This window comes from Mustelus asterias, chromosome 14 (genome assembly GCF_964213995.1).
Source record: "Mustelus asterias chromosome 14, sMusAst1.hap1.1, whole genome shotgun sequence".
Lineage (NCBI taxonomy): Eukaryota > Metazoa > Chordata > Chondrichthyes > Carcharhiniformes > Triakidae > Mustelus > Mustelus asterias.
The window spans coordinates 48,649,027-48,670,715 of record NC_135814.1 but is presented as its reverse complement, the minus strand read 5'-3'; the positions used below and the strand labels follow the sequence as shown (position 1 = coordinate 48,670,715).

The 21,689-nt window shown below is 42.2% G+C and overlaps 1 protein-coding gene across 1 annotated transcript in view; it reads left to right on the top strand.

Annotated features, from left to right (window-relative positions):
- The first annotated feature begins 13,784 nt into the window (after positions 1 to 13,784).
- kcnj3a (potassium inwardly rectifying channel subfamily J member 3a) overlaps positions 13,785 to 21,689 on the top strand; it is a 209,656-nt gene continuing 201,751 nt past the window's right edge. The window contains exons 1-2 of the mRNA XM_078229191.1: positions 13,785 to 14,453; positions 16,553 to 16,769. Coding sequence (XP_078085317.1) covers positions 13,785 to 14,453; positions 16,553 to 16,769 — 886 coding nt within the window. The remainder of the gene's footprint in view (positions 14,454 to 16,552; positions 16,770 to 21,689) is intronic.

Here is a 21,689-nt window from a genome sequence, read left to right as displayed (position 1 = left end):
ACAGCCAGTTGTTGGAGAGTACAATAGCCATTCCCGATCATATATTTCACCATTAACTTTTCTGGACTTCTGTTTCTGGAGTAAAGTAACTGTCAACTTTTGGTAATTTTTTGAGTTGCTCTTCAAGCTGATGCTTTCTTTTTCTTTTCTGGTATCCGCTCTTAAATGTTCTCTTCATTGTAAACCTTCCGAAATTTTGTGAGGCCTCTGCGGATTGTGAGGCCCTAAGCTGTAGCTTGTTTAGCTTATGCCTAAATCCGGCACTGCAAGCAGCCTATCATAATATTTAATTGGTCAGCCTGTCTCTTGGGAGTGGTTAGTCACCCACTCCCTTTTTTACCACCCTTAAACCCAGGTTTAGACGAGTTGGAGTCAGGTTTTCAATATTTGATTTTTTAAATAACTCACCTGACTGCCCTCCTCCCCTCCTCGAGAAGCCAGCAGAGACAGGCAGCCTCTGAGTGCACTGGGCACAGGTACATTTTATGCATGCTATGGGGATACCTGCCAGCCAACTTCCTGTGTGACAATCCTCTGCAGTGACAAATATACAATGCTTCATACCACTGAGTGTGACTTTGCAATGAGTACACACTGGCACTTACTCTTGCTTGCCACATGCTGCAGTTCATTCATTCTATTGCAGCATTGCAGCCAAGTTCTCCAATGGAACTCACAGCTGCTGTCCCATGCTGCTACCTTTGTCCAGACCTCCTTAGTCTGGCTGGGTGGGTGATTGCTACCATCCCCGGGAAAGAGGACATCCCTCCTTTCTCACACAGCCTGGAGGAGGATCTTCAGTGAGACTTTACTAAAACATGGGGCTACATGCTGTCAGACATCTGTCTGCAAGGTTGGGGGCTGGGGTGTTCACAGGTGGTGCTTGATGATGAAGAGAGACATTGCAGACAATGTTCATGTGCCCTTTAAATATGGTGTCTAGACCTTCAAATCCATGAGGTAGTGGGAGCAGCATCTACTTCATGCTCACCCTGCTTCAAGATTTGCTGTATTGCACGCACATAAATAAGTAATCAACTGAGAGGTACACAATGGCAGAAGTTTGTCACGGCACCAAGGACTGGGATCAATGTTGACTTTGGACCCATCACAACACTTGGGATGGGATTTTCCAGTCCCACCTGCCCTGACACCGGAAAATCCCACCCGAGGTCAACGCACCTTTCAATGGTCCCTCAAACTTTCCATCCCACCCATGATGATTTCCGTGGTGAGCTGGACTGAAAAATCTACCTCTTGGAGTAAGAAATGGAAAATTGCGTCCATTAACTCTGTTTCTCTCTGGAAAATGCTGCCAGACTGCTGAGTGATACCAACATTTTCTGTTTTTATTTCAGATTTCCAGCATCCACTGTATTTTGCTGTTGTATTACAGAACTCATCCCCTGCTAAAAGCAGACCATGTTGTTGCTGGGAAGACACTCTGCTTTTGTTCCAGTGGATGATGGTGTCGGTCTCATAGTGTTGGTACAAGATTAGTGATCAAGCATCTACACAGCCACCACATCATTCCTAGGAAACAACGCACAGCCACAGACCTCCACACTCTTCTCTGTTTCAGTATTCCCAAAGGGGTTAAGTTCACCAATTCTTACCTCGCGCCCTCCTGTTCTGCAGATCATTCACAGCAATGGGCAGGTAGCAGGGCAGCTGAGGAAGAGGAAGATAAATAATAAGGAATCCAGAAGGAAAACTATTTGGAGGTTCACAAGATTGATGCCAGAGATGAAGGGTTTGTCTTATGAAGAGGTGTTCAACAGTTTAGGCCTATACATTCTAGAATTTAGAAGAATAGGGAGAGATCTAATTGAGGTATTTAAGATGCTAAAGGAGATTGACAGGGTAGACGTAGCCTGTCTAGGGTGGAATTTTCCGGTGTCAGGGCAGGTGGGACTGGAAAATCCTATCCCAAGTGTTGTGATGGGACCAAAGTCAACATTGATCCCAGTCCTTGGTGCCGGGACAAACTTCTGCCATTGCGTACCTCTCAGTTGATTACTTATTTATGTGCGTGCAATACAGCAAATCTTGAAGCAGGGTGAGCATGAAGTAGATGCTTCCTCTTGTGGGGCAATCTAGAATGAGAAGTCATAGTTTTAGGATAAGGGGTAGCAGATTTAAAACAAAGATTAGGAGAAATTACCTTCTGTCAAAGAGTTGTGAATCTGTGGACTTCGCTACGTGCAGTGGATGTGGAGCATTGAGTGAGTTTATGGAGGAAAGAGACAGATTTTTAATTAGTAATGGGGAGAAGGGTTATGGAGAACAGGCAGGAAAATGAAGTTGAGGCCAAGACAATATCAGCCACGATCATATTGAATGGTGGAGCAGACTTGAGGGGCTGAATTGTCTACTCTGGCTCCCAGTTCTCATGTTTTTATGTTCTTGCGCAATGCTGAGGAGGCTGATGATGATCCTCTGGATGTGGGTCAGACCTATTGTTCTTCTGCCACAGCCTCTTTCACCTCACCACCTGCATTACACCCATGCATCACCTCAGATATTTTTACCTTGATGAATCAGTGTTAGTGAAGTTGCGGTATTAGATAATTAACAGGACATGAAGGAGCTGGAAGACTGGATATGCTACCTGACCAGTAGAGCTTGAATGGAAAGCTGCCCAGAGCTTCAGTCATGGGACACAAAATGCATGAGTAGTCACATGAAAAGATATTAATGTGGAAGCTCTGAAATTACTTTCAACAGATGTATGACATCTGGCGGCACAGTAGCACAGTGGTTAGCACTGCTGCCTCACAGCACCAGGGTCCCGGGTTTGATTCCTGGCTTGGATCACTATCTGTGTGGAGTTTGCACGTTTTCCCCGTGTCTGCGTCGGTTTCCTCCAGGTGCTCCAGTTTCCTCCCACATTCTGAAAGACGTGCTGGTTAGGTGCATTGACCTGAACATTCGCCGGACTGTGGTGACTAGGAAAATTTCACAATAACTTCTTGTAGTGTTAATGTAAGCCTTACTTGTGACTAATAAATAATATATTAAACTAAGCACGACTGTAAAGTTTACAGCCCTGATTTGCTGCAATATTTTCTTTAAATATATCATCTAATTGTTGCATTATGAACTACAATAGCCCCCATTTAAGAAACAGCCCAGGATAAGTTTGTGTCTTCTACTTCACAAATGCACCCCTGCTGGCTGTAGGGACAGGTTAGCCAGCAGCCTATGTTATCTGCCTTCAGACTGAAGTGGAGTCTGCTGATTTCCACGATATTATTGCCGCCATTAGATTAGCTAGCTTGTTGATCATGGGGACACAGAACTAACCCTAAGTAGAAAGGGAGCAGATGGAATAGACCTGCCATTTAAATAAAGCTGCCATTTCACAGAACAGCAGAACATGTAAGTATCTACCTTCCCTCCACCCCATCTCTCAAAGCACCAAATCAATGACACAAAAGAGGTGACACTAGACACTAAAGCATATGGGGCAAGTTGCCAAAAGACCCAGCCTTGATCCATGAGCATTTTGTATTACAAGAGCAGCTAAACATGTCTCATGATATTGTATATTAGATTGTACCTAAGAGATGTACTAGAATAAGAGAGAGAAAGACAAGTTGGATGTCCAGGAGAAGCACAGAGTCAGGAAGGAGTAGATTAACATCTGTTCATTTTTGATATCCTTGTAACACAGCAGAATGGGAATTTATGTTCATTTTGGTAATTCACGGGATGGAATTGTATGGCCCTGTCATGGCAGAGTCGGGCCACAAAATGCAACAAGCCGTTCAAAAGTCCATTGACTTTGATGGGATCAGAACATTCCACCGTTGTGATGGGTTGTAAAATTCTGCCCATATTAAAAGACTGCTGTTACTTTATTATCTTATTCAATTGGGTATTCTATTTGGTGTGGTGTGATGATACTGTACTTATTTTGATATAATTTATCTTTAGGGTGCGGTTGCTTTAAGAGGACGTATTTTGTTTCAGGAGTCAATTTGTCTGAGCAATGTGCAGCAGATGCTAAGAATGCAGGCTGATATCTGATGATAGCTCGGAATGTGTTACTTTGTAGAGTTAATGGACCTTTTGTTTTTTAGGTTCTCCTGGGATTTTAGACAAGGTATGCAGAATCATGTAAGTTTTATTAGGTTGATTGACAGAGGCAGAGTAATGTGGTGAATGAGAGGATCTAAGCTTGCAGTAAAGCCCAGTTACATTTTAATTTTAAAATACAAGCAGTTACTGCCTGGACCTGCTTGAAGAAACAAGTGTCTCCCTGTCTCTCTCTCTCTCCAGAGGTTTCTGAAAGCTCCAGGATTGTTAACCTGTTAAAAGCAAGTATGCCTGCTAATTAATTATAAAGAGGGGTTTAAGTCAATAAGGGAAATTCTGCTTGATTGGAATTCATAGTGTTAGGCTAACAGTTAAGGATTGTACCTTGTCATGTTTAAGTATTGTTCAATTGTTAAAAGTTAAGCTGATTCATTTGTTATATTTGAACTGTGTTGTTAAATAAAATTTGTTTTGGTAAAAGCTACCTCGTTTGTCAGTAGAATCGTGCCTGGAGTGAGACATCTTAACGTCACATCAATGCCAAAATAGAAAAATTGTTGGGGTCTAGTCTGGTTTCATAACATACCTTGGGGTTTTTGATCTGGTACCCTAATAGTCAAATAGTCATGCAAGGGCAGAATCCTGATATGTTGTAATATTCTAGCATGGGTTCTTGTGTGGAGCATTATTTATTTCAAGACTATGGGAGATTGCAAACTAATGTGGGCATCACTCTTCAGCTTAGTGAAGCCAGCTACCCTAGAAACCTTGATGGTACTATTGCATTACTGTCTTGATGTGATGATGAACTGTGGAAAAATGTGACCCCCACCTGGTGAATACATGCCCAAATGCATCTTCTGTAATATTACAGATACCCACGGTTGCCTGAAATGACCTGCTACCATAAATTTTATAATCTGGATAGCAACCAACAAGAGGCACTACCTTAATGCCACTTCACCTTGAACATCTCAAGCCATCAAGGCCGTTTTTACAGAGTACACAGTTGCAACTTGCTTAGACAGCTGCTCCCAGCCCGACAACCTCTATATCACGAAGGCCAAGAGTAATAACATAATGGATATGTTGCCATCTGGTCCTCATTCAAGTCACGCACTTATGTCATTTGGATTTATAATACTATTCTTTTTTTGTTGCTGGATCATGATTCTGGAATTCCTTACTTAACACTATTCTGGGATCATCATTAAAAGAAGCCCGACCATAATTTTCTCAAGATGCCTCAGAATAGGCAATAAAAATACAGCTTTATCAATGTCTTTGGACAAACAACATCAACGCTTAGCACATCAGCATTTTAACGACCTTTCAAATCAGTTTTTTAACACTTCCTTACGTACATTGCTTTAAAGTATAGCCTTTAAATATATAATTGTTCAAATCATATCCGTAGAAAAATGGTCAAAAATCCCAAAATGCGACAATTTCTTTGCGATTCTCTCTCTTTACCCATTCTTTATATCTATAATCGTCTTTCCTTCCTTCTGAATTTCTCTATTGCTCTCACTTTCTTTCTATTCTTCTGTTTTTTAATTCACCTCCATTTGTTACTGTCCCTTTTTTATTTGTATTTTCTTCTCATGTTCCTCTCTGACTGCCCCTGGCACCTTGTCCATTACTGTACCTCTAGGTTCTTCGAATTGTTGCCTTTCCTCGAGCAAACATTTCCAACTCCATATTCCCATTAGGTGTACAATGTACAATCCTCTATTTGCTGCTGAACAGCAAGTCAAACCACTATATAAATTACTTTCATGCTATTTAGGCTCTGAACAGGTTATCAATGTGCATTTAGCAACAAAAAAGATTTAAAAGATAATTCTGAGCTGCATATGCACCTTGGTATCAGGCCCCCTGCCAGATTCGGGACTCCCTGCAACTGCAAGATTCACTGATCTGTTGGGCCATTGCTGAAACAGTGGAAGGACAAATTCCAGTCATAAACGGTGACAAAAAGATACATATCTTCAAGACTGCTTTGTCAGTAGGTTTGTATGGCTGGAGTTTTAAACCTTTTACACACTTGATTAATATTTTATATCGATGAGGGTGATTCTCCCAAAAGTGCTGAATTGGTGGGAAAACTGTTCTAGATCACAACTGTTTTCTCAGTTCAACTTCACACTCAAATCTCTGCACTCTCTGCACTGCAGAGGTCCCAATCGTGAATCTCATTAAAAACCCAGGGGGGCGGGGCCTATTCGCGCCAGAGTCTGACAATTGTGGAACTTGCGCAGTGGTCCCCGTTTGCTGGCCAGCTCGATCGCTGGCCAGCCCGGGACCCCCGCAGTGCTGCCCCTTCAGCACCCCCCATGACTTGATCGCGGCCCCCACAACAATTCCTGGGCCAGCTCTGACCCTCCTCCTCCAGCTCCGGATCGCCCCGATGTCCATCCCCCCCCACACCCAGCAGTGTCGATCCCCCACCCCCTTACCCCAGCAGACCCCTCCCCCCCCCGTTGACCCCCCCCCCCGGTCAGACACGCCCCCCCCAGGAGGCAGACCCCCCAGCAGACCACCCCCCCTCAGCCCACCCCAATCACTGGCCTCCCTCCAGCCCAGACTGATTGCCATGCAGAGTGGCAGCGGGACCCCCCCACCCCCACCGATCACCCCTAGGCCCTGCCCACAATAGGCCCCGCCCCCTTGGCTCTGCCTGATGCTCGGTGGGCAGTGACAAGGTGCCCCCTGGGCATGGGCGCTTTGCCCTTTGGGCAGTGCTGGGGGCACAGGTTGGCACTGCCAGGATGCCTATGCCCAAGGGCACCATCCCCCTGCTGCCCAACCTCCTGGAGGGCCCCAATTGCCCCCCTTCATTCCGGCGGGGTATCTCACTAGTTCCCCGAATGTGGGGAGTTACTCTAAACCCCGCTGGAATGAAGTATTCCTGGCGGGGTGGGAGATTCAATCGGGGCCGGCAAGTTCCCGATAATGAAATGCTAAACATATTTAAACTACATTAAAAAAGGTTCAAATGACTTACCTGTCTTCCCACTGGTTTCCAGCATGGTCTGGATTCCGATTGTTCTCCGGTTGTGGGAGATGTGCATGTGTTCCCGGCGCATGTGAAAATCCCAGAAAAAGGCCGACAACGCGCATCTCCCAGCCCGACCCGCCAGAAAAGTTGCGGGTCGCGATGGGGAATCACCCCCTATATTTCTGCCCCAATGTTGACTTATTCTACAGAACTGAAGTGACAAAATCTTTGGAGATTTCTGGGCAAGATGGAGACCTTTTGTTCAGCTATCTCTGTCTCCCCGTTCCTGCCAACTCACTTCTTGTCCATTAACTAAGTCCAACACTGATTTCCTCACATATTTCCTACATCCCTTTGAAACTGCTGTTATGAAACCTTCTAACATAAAAAAAGTCTTGACTCCTTTGACTTCATTACTAACCATCCCATTTCCATCTTTTCTTATCCTCTGTACTGTACCTATACTTCCTGTTTTAATTCCTCCAATTAAGATTTCTCTTTCTCCCACAGCAATGAAACTGCCCCCATCAATGTCATGAGCAACAGTCACTTTGATTATAACCATGAATCAACCTTCACTCCATTTTTACTCGACTCCTGGACAGAGCCTAAACTTAAAATTCTAATCCTCATGTTTAAACTTCCCCATTGCCTCATTCACCCATTATCTCTGTAACCGCCTCCAGTCATACAATCCTCCCACCACCCATCTCCCAAACTCTCCATTCATCTGAACCTGATAATTTTTTAAATCTCTCTTAACACCACTGGAGACTATTATTTCATCTGTTTAAGGCTTTTACCTTGGAATTCCTCTTCCATATCCTTTTGTCTCATTTGCTCCCTCTGCTCCTTTGTCACACTATCTGTAACCCCCACGACTTGCCTGGGCTTGCAAAATCTCACTAACTGTCCTGGCTGGAGACGATACACATCTCTTTAACCTGTGCTTAATCCTCTCTCCACTCCCATTGTCTGTACCTTTAAGACTTGATGACCTGTAAAGACTCGCATTCCAACCATTATTTTGTAAATTGAGTTTGTGTCTATATATGCCCTGTTTGTGAACACAACTCCTCACTCACCTGAAGAAGGAGCGACACTCTGAAAGCTTGGGCTACCAAATAAACCTGTTGGACTTTAACCTGGTGATGTGAGACTTCTTACTACACTCCTTTGTTGAACCAACCTATAATGTCTCTTTTCCTGATGTTTACTTTGGCTCAATGTCTGATTTCTCCTCATGCCTCTTAGCACCTAGGATGTCTTTCCCCTTAAAGGCATTAAAGGCAACTTGTCATTGGTTATGACTGGACTGCACTATGCACTTTGTTTGTATTCCATAACTTCTTTAGTGCAGGTTTTTGAATTTCTGGCAGTGTTAGAAATGCAGGGAATTTATACGTAGAAACAGAAGTAGCTAAATATGCTCAAATCACTGGAGAGCCATCTTTAATTGAAGCATCTACAAAATTTCACTGGAAAAGAGAGAGCATAAAAATAGAGTACGCTTAATTACACTGTTTCACTGCAGTTCAAGGAAAGAAAAGACATCTAATTACAAACTAGAGTCCCATGTCAATTTGTAAGTCAACACAAATTAATGATAGGACTTGTTTTTAAAAGTGTCCCAATGCAGCATTTCATATTTGAATGAACACATGAGGGTGAGATCAGCTGACTCCTTTTTGGTGTTAAATTGTCCAGTGGGCAGTGTGTGGTGATGGTATTGGTCTCCTTTGACTGGACAGTGCAGCAATATCTCACCTGAATGGTGCAAACAAATGCAATTGCTACTTCAGCTCTTTACGGTGCATGGAACAAAAACTTTGGTGAGTGGCATGGGCCTCATTGTATCTGTATTTTACTGCTGAGTAGAATTTCCAGTTGTGATCATCAGCCATTTCGACGACGATAGCGTTGGTCTCTCAACAGCTATCTGTCATTGTTTCAGGACTTTTAAATAACATAATCATCATGGACTGCTATGGAATTAAAACATCATGGGTGACTTCTTTATTCAGCTTCTCCCATTTTACTTGGGGTTGCCACAGAAATGGTTTCTCTTCCAGTCAGTCACCCATTCTTCATCAATTTGCACTATGTAAAGTCTCTCATCATTGCGTCCTTTGATCTGATCTTAGACATTCCTCTTCTTCTCTGCAATCTCCATCACTCATCACAACACATGTCCTCTCTCTCTGCAACACAACTCCAGGCTATTTCAATCTCTTCTCAGTTACTTTCTTTGATGAATCCACAATCTTCACTAACCTCTGAGGTATTTGTTTCTGAGTGTGCCATACCTCATTAGTATCAGTTGTTGTTCATCTCTATGTTGCCCAGGTTTCTGCACTAGATAACAAGGTGGAGCTTGCAACTGCCTTGTAGATTCTTAATTTCAGTCCTTTTCTATCACCTAACACTCCACTGCACTTCTTCAAATTATTCCAGCCAGAGCTAATCCATTGCTTAATTTTCATTCCCATACTTCCATCGTCTCCACCGCTGACCACAGATACTTGAATTTACTCACCAGATCTCCACTTACAAAAGCACATAGTCGTGACTTAAATAATAGGTATTACTTTGCTGGATCACACCTCTGTAGTCTGAAATCACCTGAACAGTACAACCCAATAATTTAATGTACTGCACCTACCAACAATAAGGCAACATTGTGAGCCAAGCTTCAAAAACAAATCTCCTTTTTACAGCAGGTCAATGTGTGCCCATGAAAAAAAGAATATTTGAAAATGAAGTAATCTTTTTCCTCATAAATATAAAATGCATCCCTATTAAGGTGGCTTTCAAATGGTCAACTGAAACACCTGGAGATGATGACAGCTCACAAAAATGGAAATGAAAGTTTGGAGAATCTCTGTTAAGAGTATTTTGTATAAAAATTGCAGCTGAAACTATTTTCCGAAAACCTGTTTAACAGAATGGGTGATGTGAAACAGCTGATTGTTTTACTCCAATTTGGCGGATAGGGTTAAAGAGAATCCTAAGGCGTTCTATAGGTATGTCAAGAACAGAAGGTTGGTTAGGGCAAGTTTAGGGCCAGTTATAGATGGCAGAGGGAAGTTATGTGTGGAACCGGAGGAGATTGGTGAAGCATTGAACCAATATTTCTCTTCGGTGTTCACGCAAGGGGACATGAATATAGCTGAGGAGGACACTGGGTTGCAAGGGAGTAGAATAGACAGTATTACAGTTGATAAGGAGGATGTGCAGGATATTCTGGAGGGTCTGAAAATAGATAAATCCCCTGGTCCGGATGGGATTTATCCAAGGATTCTCTGGGAGGCAAGAGAAGTGATTGCAGAGCCTCTGGCTCTGATCTTCAGGTCGTCGTTGGCCTCTGGTATAGTACCAGAAGATTGGAGGTTAGCGAATGTTGTCCCATTGTTTAAGAAGGGGAACAGAGACTTCCCCGGGAATTATAGACCGGTGAGTCTCACTTCTGTTGTCGGCAAGATGTTGGAAAAAATTATAAGGGATAGGATTTATAGTTATTTGGAGAGTAATGAATTGATAGGTGATAGTCAGCATGGTTTTGTGGCAGGTAGGTCGTGCCTTACTAACCTTATTGAGTTTTTTGAGAAAGTGACCAAGGAGGTGGATGGGGGCAAGGCAGTGGACGTGGTATATATGGATTTTAGTAAGGCGTTTGATAAGGTTCACCATGGTAGGCTTCTGCAGAAAATGCAGATGTATGGGATTGGGGGTGATCTAGGAAATTGGATCAGGAATTGGCTAGCGGATAGGAAACAGAGGGTGGTGGTTGATAGTAAATATTCATCATGGAGTGCGGTTACAAGTGGTGTACCTCAGGGATCTGTTTTGGGGCCACTGCTGTTTGTAATATTTATTAATGATCTGGATGAGGGTATAGTTGGGTGGATTAGCAAATTTGCTGATGACACCAAAGTCGGTGGTGTGGTAGACAGTGAGGAAGGGTGTCGTAGTTTGCAGGAAGACTTAGACAGGTTGCAAAGTTGGGCCGAGAGGTGGCGGATGGAGTTTAATGCGGAGAAGTGTGAGGTAATTCACTTTGGTAGGAATAACAGATGTGTTGAGTATAGGGCTAACGGGAGGACTTTGAATAGTGTGGAGGAGCAGAGGGATCTAGGTGTATGTGTGCATAGATCCCTGAAAGTTGGGAATCAAGTAGATAAGGTTGTTAAGAAGGCATATGGTGTCTTGGCGTTTATTGGTAGGGGGATTGAATTTAGGAGTCGTAGCGTTATGTTGCAACTGTACACAACTCTGGTGCGGCCGCACTTGGAGTACTGTGTGCAGTTCTGGTCCCCACATTACAGGAAGGATGTGGAGGCTTTGGAGAGGGTGCAGAGGAGGTTTACCAGGATGTTGCCTGGTATGGAGGGGAGATCCTATGAGGAGAGGCTGAGGGATTTGGGATTGTTTTCGCTGGAAAGGCGGCGGCTAAGAGGGGATCTTATTGAAACATATAAGATGATTAGAGGTTTAGATAGGGTGGATAGTGATAGCCTTTTTCCTCTGATGGAGAAATCCAGCACGAGGGGGCATGGCTTTAAATTGAGGGGGGGTAGTTATAGAACCGATGTCAGGGGTAGGTTCTTTACCCAGAGGGTGGTGAGGGATTGGAATGCCCTGCCAGCATCAGTAGTAAATGCGCCTAGTTTGGGGGCGTTTAAGAGATCCGTAGATAGGTTCATGGACGAAAAGAAATTGGTTTAGGTTGGAGGGTCACAGTTTTTTTTTAACTGGTCGGTGCAACATCGTGGGCCGAAGGGCCTGTTCTGCGCTGTAATGTTCTATGTTCTATGTTCTAATTGTAAGGACCCCTTTTCTCTCAGTTGAGTGATGCTCCCCTGTGTTCAAATCGCTGGTGAAAACTCCATTTGTCTTTTCTTCCAGTACTTGCGAAACTCTTGGAAAACATACAGTTTAAATGCAGCTCCACAACACTTAGTTTTGGTTGAAGTAGAAGCATATGTTCATACATAAATATATATATGCATATATTAGTATATATACATGTGCATATATTAGTATATATATATACACATGCATATATTAGTGTATATACACACATATACAAACACACACATATAAGTATATACACACATGGATGGCACCATGGCACAGTGTTTAGCACTGCTGCCTCACAGCGCCAGGGATTCCCGGCTTGAGTCACTGTCTGTGCAGAGTCTGCACGTTCTCTCAGTGTCCGTGTAGGTTTCCTCTGGGTGCTCCGGTTTCCTCCCACAGCTCGAAAGACATGCTGGTTAGGTGCACTGGCTATGCTAAATTCCCCCTCAGCGTACCCAAACAGGTGCCAGAGTGCGGCGACTAGGGGATTTTCACAGTAACTTCATTGCAGTGTTAATGTCAGCCTATTTGTGACACTAATAAATAAACTTAAAAACGCACATGTATTAGTATATATACACACATATATTAATATACATATACACATATAATACATATATATTAGTATATATATACATGTATCTGTTAGTATGTATGAATACAAGTATATATATATACACACATTAGTATATGTAAATATTAGTATACATGCACTTACATATATTAGTATGCATATACACATCAATTTATATATATTAGTACACATAGACACAGTGTATATACATATATTAATATATATACACACACACATATATATATGTGCACATATACACATATATTACAGGTATATTTGTACATATGTCTCTGCCAGTTTTAAACACACATTAGGGTTGCTGGGTGACAAGAAACCCTCAATTCGCCCACGTGGGCGCGCAGTGAGCAGGCGTCGGAGAGTGAGCGCGCGCGCGCGCCGGCGTGGGGTGGCGTGCCCGGTGTGGGATGTGGGCGGGAGGAGGGGGAGAACGCGCGCGGGGGCGAGCCGGCCAGCCAGCCAGCCCGGGGAGATCGAGTGTGCGCGCGCTCTCTCACCTGCAGCACGAGGAAGCCGCAGCGCCTGTCAGTCAGTCAGTGAGTTCCCCCCACCCTCGCAAGCTGCCACCTGAGAGCCGGCTACACCCCGCAGCCAGCCCGGGGAGGGCAGAGAGAGAGAGGGAGCAGCTTTACCTGGGTGGTGGTGGAGAGGAATGGGAATGGGGATGGGGGGGGTTCACTATTCAACATCCATCTGCAACAAGCTGGGAGAGAGTGAGTGAGTGAGAGAGAGGGAGAAGTGGAGCCTGCAGTAGCACCAGCGACTGTGCCAATGCTCGGTTTAACTTGCTTCAAGCAGCAGGCAGGCGGCATCTGGGCTCCAAAACATATATAGAAAGTAAGATGAGGCGGGCGGTGGAAATGTTAGGATCTGGGTAAAGTTTTGATTGGGGTGGAGGGGAGGGAGATCGGAGGCGGTGTTGAGTTGAGAATAGAGAGCTCTTCACACGGGGGAAGCAGGGAGGCTCCAATCCCACTGGGCTGGGTTTGGGAAAAGCAACCTGCAGAGGAGGAGGGGAGAGAGAGAAAGGAGGACGATTGCCAGGGAGAGAAAAAAACCGGGGTGGCTGCAGACAAGTGAACTACTCCGCGATGCTCTTGTGCGCATTTTCCGAGGGGCAACGGATGGGAATTTCTTTGTCTGGCTCACAAAGCTAATTTCCCCCCTCTCTTTTCTTCCCCCCCCCATTTCGTTTGTTGGGCAGGTAGTGAGTGAGTGGTTTGGCCACGCCAAGTGGAGAGAAAACAAGTTGAGGTTGTCAGAGTCTTAATCTGGCCAGTTACCCATATTATGTCCGCACTCCGCAGAAAATTTGGTGACGATTACCAAGTAGTGACCACCTTGTCCAGCGGCTCTGGATTCACTCAGCCTCCCAAGAAAAAGAGGCAGAGGTTCGTGGACAAGAACGGGCGTTGTAATGTGCAGCACGGGAACCTGAGTGGCGAGACCAGCCGCTACCTCTCGGATTTATTCACCACCTTAGTTGACTTGAAATGGCGCTGGAATTTGTTCATCTTTATCCTGACATACACGGTGGCTTGGCTCTTTATGGCGTCGATGTGGTGGCTCATCGCCTACATCCGCGGCGACCTCAACAAAGCTCACGACGAGAAGTACACCCCGTGTGTGGCCAACGTCTACAACTTTCCCTCTGCCTTCTTGTTCTTCATTGAGACGGAGGCCACCATCGGGTACGGATACAGGTACATCACGGACAAATGTCCAGAGGGCATCATCCTGTTCCTCCTGCAGTCCATCCTGGGCTCCATTGTGGACGCGTTCTTGATCGGTTGCATGTTTATAAAAATGTCCCAGCCCAAGAAGCGAGCAGAAACGCTGATGTTCAGCGAACATGCGGTGATTTCCATGCGAGACGGCAAACTGACTCTAATGTTCAGAGTGGGGAACCTCCGCAACAGCCATATGGTGTCGGCACAGATACGCTGCAAATTGCTCAAAGTAAGTGATACTCAAACGCAAGACAACATTTGTCGCAATAATCAATGCGTTTGTTCCAGGCATCTTAACGTGTTTGTGTGTTCTAACACGTTTACCATAAGGATTTTATGTGCACAACTTAGGCAAGAGCAGATTTATTGAATTGTGTGAATTTTCTCAAAAATTCTTTTGAAACCATGACACAGAATCTTGCCAGGGGCTTCTTTTAATGTGGGTGAGACTCCCGTTCACATTTTCTGTAATAGGCGGGGGCTGGAGAGGGGAGTGGGGGCTTCTCGGGGACTGTATGCAAAACGTCTGGTATCCAAATTAGCGGTAGTTCATTCGAATCATTATTTGTCACATTTCCGTTTCACCCTTCCTAATTATTTTTCCCCAGTTTAATCATTAATGTTGTTTATCATTAATCACTTTGCCTGGCAATTCATATCTCCTGGGTGGGGGTGGGGGATTAGGGGGAATATCGGCGTCACCCGCAAAAAAAATGCCTGCATCACTAGTTAAAATCTTCCAATTGAGGGTACAGTGGCATTATCTGGGGTTATATGATGCTCGGAGCAAACTGAAAGACTGGCAAATCAGTATCCATCCAACCCTGAGATTCATCCTGAACCCAGTTGGCTTAATTTGTGTTATATATACACACATGCACGTATTTCAGAAACCACTAACTGTTTATCCCTATGGATACGAATGGATCCACATACTAAAGTCATAATTATCCACATTGAAAATCTAGCCTTTTTATACACTTATTAAGCAGCCTGTTTGAAAAACTATCGGGATTTCAATTAAGAATTACAAATAGACCCATCACTCGAATGGGAATAATTCTGCGTATAAGCATCCCAGCCACGGAAAATGATAGAATAACAATTACTTGGAGACAGTTTTGCATTTAGATTAAGTTGCGGTGCTAACACGGCCATTATTACTTGGAATCCAGATACCAAAAAACTTAAATTGGACTCCACTCCAGTATTTAATTTCCCGTACAAATTTAATCCTGGCTATTTAAACCTTGCAACTTCTAAAATGCATGGTTACATTTACTGGTGGAGATAAGTTCAGTAAGAAGTTTAACAACACCAGGTTAAAGTCCAACAGGTTTATTTGGTAGCAAAAGCCACACAAGCTTTCGGAGCTCCAAGCCCCTTCTTCAGGTGAGTGGGAATTCAGGTGAGATAAATTCGACAGTATTGTGCCCTAAGCTCTTGTATTACTGCCTAAAAATCTGAACTAACTAGCGATCTTTAGAAAGAAGCGCAGGTTAACGAGGTCATAAATTGAACGACATTAGGGAGTGGATATTTTTTGAACGTCTTGTTCTCGGGATGGGAGTGTAAATTTACACCTGTTTGTGGTACTGTGCGATGAAAGGAACCATGTGTGTCTCACTGTTCCTTTGACCACAACTACTGCACTTCAAACTTTGAAGTAGTTAATTGTTAATTATGTGGCTGGAAACTTTTCCAACAGTCGGGATGAGGCGCTATATCTAACGCACACAGTTGATTTAGATCGATGTTTGCATTATGGGACCACTCTTGACCTAACTGGGAAGAAGATCGCCACACAACTCTAGCTTTATTCTAAATGCCCAACTAAGAAATCCAGTAATGTAACGACGAATACAAAAAAGACCCAGATTATTGGATGAGCTCACTAAAAAATTGTAAACTTCCAAAACATTAGCCTTCAATCGAGCCGTGAATACATTTAGACACTGGAATGGAAGCTAAACAAGAGTTACACCGGAGTGCCTCATGCACAAGCCAGGGAGGGACATGATGAGAATTAACACTTAAATAGTAAAGGATGCCGAAATAGATCGTTGGATTCCTCGATTGCAGGCAGTCTTGTACGTATTCAGGCACGATCTTTTAGGACAGAAAATGTCCCGATCCCCATTAAATATGTCTAATGCATTCGTGTTATACACAAAGCCACTCTTTAATCTGGATCATTGAACCTGAATAGAAAACAGTTTTCCCTCGTTATTAACTGTGCAGCGGGTTGGCGGTGATGTAAAGGGCTTTCAGGATGTCTTGACGAGTAGCTTAGCCCAATGTTGATGTCTTCTCTCCACGCTTGTCTAGTCCCGGCAGACGCCCGAGGGTGAATTCTTGCCCCTCGATCAACTAGAGCTGGACGTGGGATTTAGCACAGGGGCAGATCAGCTTTTCCTCGTCTCCCCACTCACTATCTGCCATGTGATTGATAGCAAGAGCCCTTTCTACGACCTCTCTCAGCGATCAATGCAAACGGAGCAATTCGAGATAGTCGTTATCCTTGAGGGAATCGTCGAAACGACTGGTGAGTAAAACGACCTGCACTTTCAGCAAAGCTTAAGTGCCAACGAGTCCCCTTGGGAATCGTACTGTGATCAAGTAACTGTTGAAGGAGATAACATTTTGTAATGCAACCACTGAGGAATCAGTGTGGAAACGCAGGGCATTACATTAGCCGGAAGATGGGTGCTGCATATAATATCACAAATCAAAAACGAAAACTACAAATTTTAAATTCCTGATCATTTGTATAAATACACAGTCTATCAATCTTTTATCATTGTGATTAATCAAATATAATTACAACTTGTCATCAAATTCGACATCTTAAAAAGAAGTAATGAATTTCAGTTTGAACTGAAGCAATGCCAAAGGCATGGCCCTCCCTGAGTATCTTCAGCAATTATTATTATCTCTTAATGTGATTTATTTTGCCAAAGGCTGTGAAATGCATTCATCCTCATTAGTTTAGGTTTCAATTAGTTACTTTTCCAGGTAACTCAGCATAGCTCTCAATATGTTGAAGTATTTTTTAAAAACAAAATTAAATAAAGAATGCAGTTGATGAGAGATCATTGTTTTTTTAAGCACTTCAGTCATTTACTTAAGTTATATCACTGGGCATTGCTGTTTGATCTTCGATTTTAAATGCAGATTGCTTTTGAACATAAGCTCAGTTACATATTTTTTAGAAGTATTTCCTATCAATTGCTGACAAGCTACTGAAACGCAATGAAATGGACATTTTGTGTGACTTTGTTTAATTCAGAGAACGAATGCAATTGGGGAATTGAACCGGCAACATGCGTTTTAAAGCTTATTAAATGTTACTTAAAGAACCTTTTAGCAGCCTCCAGGGAAAGATGTTTTACTTCTTATTCAGCTGGTAGAAAAGTGACTTTATGGAACCTTAATTGGTACTTTTTCAAATGGAATGATTAATGGAAGGATTAATCTTAGAAAAATTCAAGCCAGGAGTGTCAATGAAAGGAACTTTCTAAAAAGCCTAGTTATGGCCATGCACAAAACCTGATGTGCAACACTGCAGTTGAATTATATCGCAAATCAATTATAATGCTGTAAAGAAATATTTGCTGTCAAGTTATGCCGTGAGTTATTAAAGTATGACTTCTTCACATAATCATTTTTGAAAATCATCTTTTAATTATTGTAGTCAATACATTAACCCATTTAGTTTTCAGTGGGATAATTCTTCAATTGGAATAGTGCAGAGTGGGACTTTGGCAAATTGTATGAAGCATTTGAATCCTAATAACCCATTCCTGCTACGTTGAAAGTCAATTATTTTTTATTGGGAAAAATGAAAACCACTGTGTTGCACTGATGTTGCATACAAATGATGGGATCATTTTAGTGTAAGAATTGTAATATTTGCTGGAAAAACATATTTGCTTAATAATAACATGATAAAGGCATGGCACCTTTAAAGGAGTACTACTGTCTGATTAAGTATCTTATAAGATACACCATCAGATTACTAAACAGAGTGCACAATGACCTGAATAATCATGCAATATCTACCATTGCTTTGAATCCTACGTTGCTAATAGTGTAAGTTGCTAATATCTGAAATTTTAATGGCTTTTTTAAGCAAAACGGCTGCAAAAAATGCATATCCTGCACCATGAAGCTGCGAAGCAAAATTACTAACTTTCTGAGTATGGAACACAATCTTTAGAGCTGTTTGTTCTGTTGATGGATGCACCTGAAAACTCTTCAATGCAGTAGCAAGGCTCCTGATATGGGTTGATCGGTTATGATTGGTCACCTTGGAATTTCATAACGTGATAATAGCTGCTGTAAGTAGTTCATTTTGTGCTAATATAATAAGTGTCTTGGAAACTAATGTCTTTAGTGACATGAGCATTAATTTACCTCATGAGCTGTATAAGGAATTAGATTATGTGCCCTTTTGTGTATTTTTAATGCCTAGGCTGCTGACAACACCTTTCTGTCCAGAAGAGTACGGAGTTGTTTTTTGATAGATATGTGGTTGTCGGTGGTTCATGTGAAGTGTTAATTTATGCATTTGATGTTGCAGCTGAACAACCAATTTTGTGCTCCTGCCATCTAATTCCGAAGATAATACACACCACCCATAATGACCAATAACATTCTTATGTAATATTGTATTTAATTTCCTTGGTATAATTTTTGGAAGCTTATGCACCATGTTGTGTGTTATATAGCAATTCATGCTGCAGTGTACCTTTGACATGTCACTTAATTCAGTTTGTGTATGAATTCTGCCAATGAAAGAGAACTGATAGGCTTGCTATTAGTGGTTACCACTGAATTCAGGGAGGGGAATCTCCTCTCTGAAAGTGTTTTTTCTTTTTTGGAATGTGAGTAAGATGTTCAAGAAGCTGCAGAACAATTGTTTCTACAATTGAAACTGAATACTTTGGTTATTGTTGACTAAAATCGTCTGATCTTGTCTTTGTTTTACAACACACAAGATTAATTGAAAATATTATGATTTTCAATGTGAGAAGGTCTATTAATATCTAGTGTGCAGACTACTATCACTGGGTAAGTGATTGTCCTGGGTCTTGGAATCTCTGCAAGGCATGATTTTGAAAAGATACAGATTCCAGATAACAGGGAACATGATTTACTTCAGGATAACTGTAGAGTAGACCAAGAATGATGATTGAACATAGAACAATCACGTACAACTTCAAATATTGCACAAGATAAGTTAAAGGCATGTATATTACATACAAAACACTGTCATATGTTAAGATAGATGTCTCCAACCCATTCTTAATTATCAGATAGCAGGGATAAATGAGTGTTTGCTCGACCATCAAATTTATACATGGACACTAAAGTATTTCAGTGCTGCAGGGGTTTGTGTGTGCATGGCAGCACAGCAATTTGGAATGCACCATGTAGGGGACAAGCAGATTGCACACAAGCAGTGTACTCTTTATGATATGCTCAAACTTGGTCATGTGGCAATCTTGAAAGGACCACAGCGTGGAACAAACAATCTGGGCACAACAAAGGTAAATAAGAGGGAACATTGGTGGACATAATTTACTGTTCTATGCACAAATATCAAGGAAGAGCCTTAGTTCTATAGGTGTGGATCCTGCTTGGATTTAAAGAGATGTTAAGGGCATACTTTTCTTCGGATGTACAAGCAGTGCCAATGTCACAAATCCAATTTATTTCATATTTCTCAAATTCCAGAGGTTTTAGAATCCTACAGTGCAGAAGGAGGCCATTCAGCCCATTGAGCCTGCACCGACCACAATCCCACCCATGTGGGGTAACCCCAAAGCACGACACATTTACCTCAGCTAGTTCCCCTGACACTAAGGGACAATTTAGCATGGCAATCCACCTAACCCGCACATCTTTGGACTGCGGGAGAAAACTGGAGCACCGGAGGAGACTCACGCAGGCACGGAGAGAATGTGCAAACTCCACGCAGACAGCGACCCAAGCCGGGATCTTCTTTTATCTATAGCATGGGAATATATTGCCAAACAGATGGGTGGCTGATATGTACCTTGGTCTAGACTAGGACCAGGAGGATGACTTTCACTTTTATTCTTACTTTTCTCCTGTAATGCCTAGTGTTTTTTATGCCCTGATGCATTGTTTTGTGAAGCTTGTTTTCAGCTCAGCACCTTCCCTGCTGTAGTGTAACTCAGAATAGGAACTCATGGTGGGAACTGTTGGTAGTAAGCTTAACTATCTCGTTGCTATTGCCCTGCATATTGTTGATTCAGTACATGATATCACTACATCAGCAATCTATATTCAGATTTTTAAGGTTGCACTGTATGCCTGGTGTTGCTGTTTATGTAAGTACCAGGACATTGGAAAATAATAATGGTTATCACATCAAATACATGGCAGCATTATGTTCGCTTCAAGCCTTTTTATAAACATTTACTATTTATGGAAACCCACATGTTGATCTTTCAAAATAATTTGATGCACCTCACAGCCTTTGAAATACTCCATTTCCAGCAATTATATTATAATAAGATTTCTCAGTGGTATTTTATAATATTGATTTGGGTTGATGTGATAATTATTCACCTGATCTGATTTCTGCATAATTAATCTGCCTTCAATTCCCACTGGTACCATGTATATGGTACTGTTCCAACGATATAACACAATTTTGTTTCGTTGGTTTGATTGGTCAGCAATGGAAAACTTTTGAAGGGTCCTTAATTTGTTTGAGACTAGAAAGAAAGAATATACTCCAAGTTATAGAGTGTTATACCATTACTCTTCAGTTCAAAACTCGTGATTCCCTCTGCCATCAGTGAAATGTTGACCAGAAATGAAGTACCTCCTTAATCACTGAAGAAAACTTCAGGATGAGTTGACATGTACCACACTTTCTCATCCATGGTAATTGGCTTGAATGTGGTGAGTAGGTAAAGGCCTGGGGATGTATCACCTGTCTGCCCTATCAGGGGAATTGCATGATATTGTATAAGGCAGAGGGAAACTGAAGAACAATTTATAAAATGAGGCAGATTGTAATACATATCAAAACTGTGTGCAAATGATAATTAATATAATTGGAAATTTAAATACACAATACTGTCACCCTAATTTATTAGTTGAGCTGTACATCTTGTGACAGCTAATTAGTCCAGCAATGTGTCAATATTAATGCCATATTGAATTTCTAAAATGCAAGATTCCTGAAATTAAATAATACTGAATCCTTGCTCTTGAGTATAAGTGTTTAAATATTTTTGAAGGGCTTAGTTACTATTCAATTTCTTGCTGGGATTATATAAAATTGAAATAATTCATGTACAGTTTAGTGATCTTTAAACATTGCATTGTACTTAATATTTTGTACTAATTATAATCAGTAACCAAATTGATGACTTATCTATTTCTCTAGTGTGGTTCAAGTTTAAAGCCAAGTGCAGAAACTGAC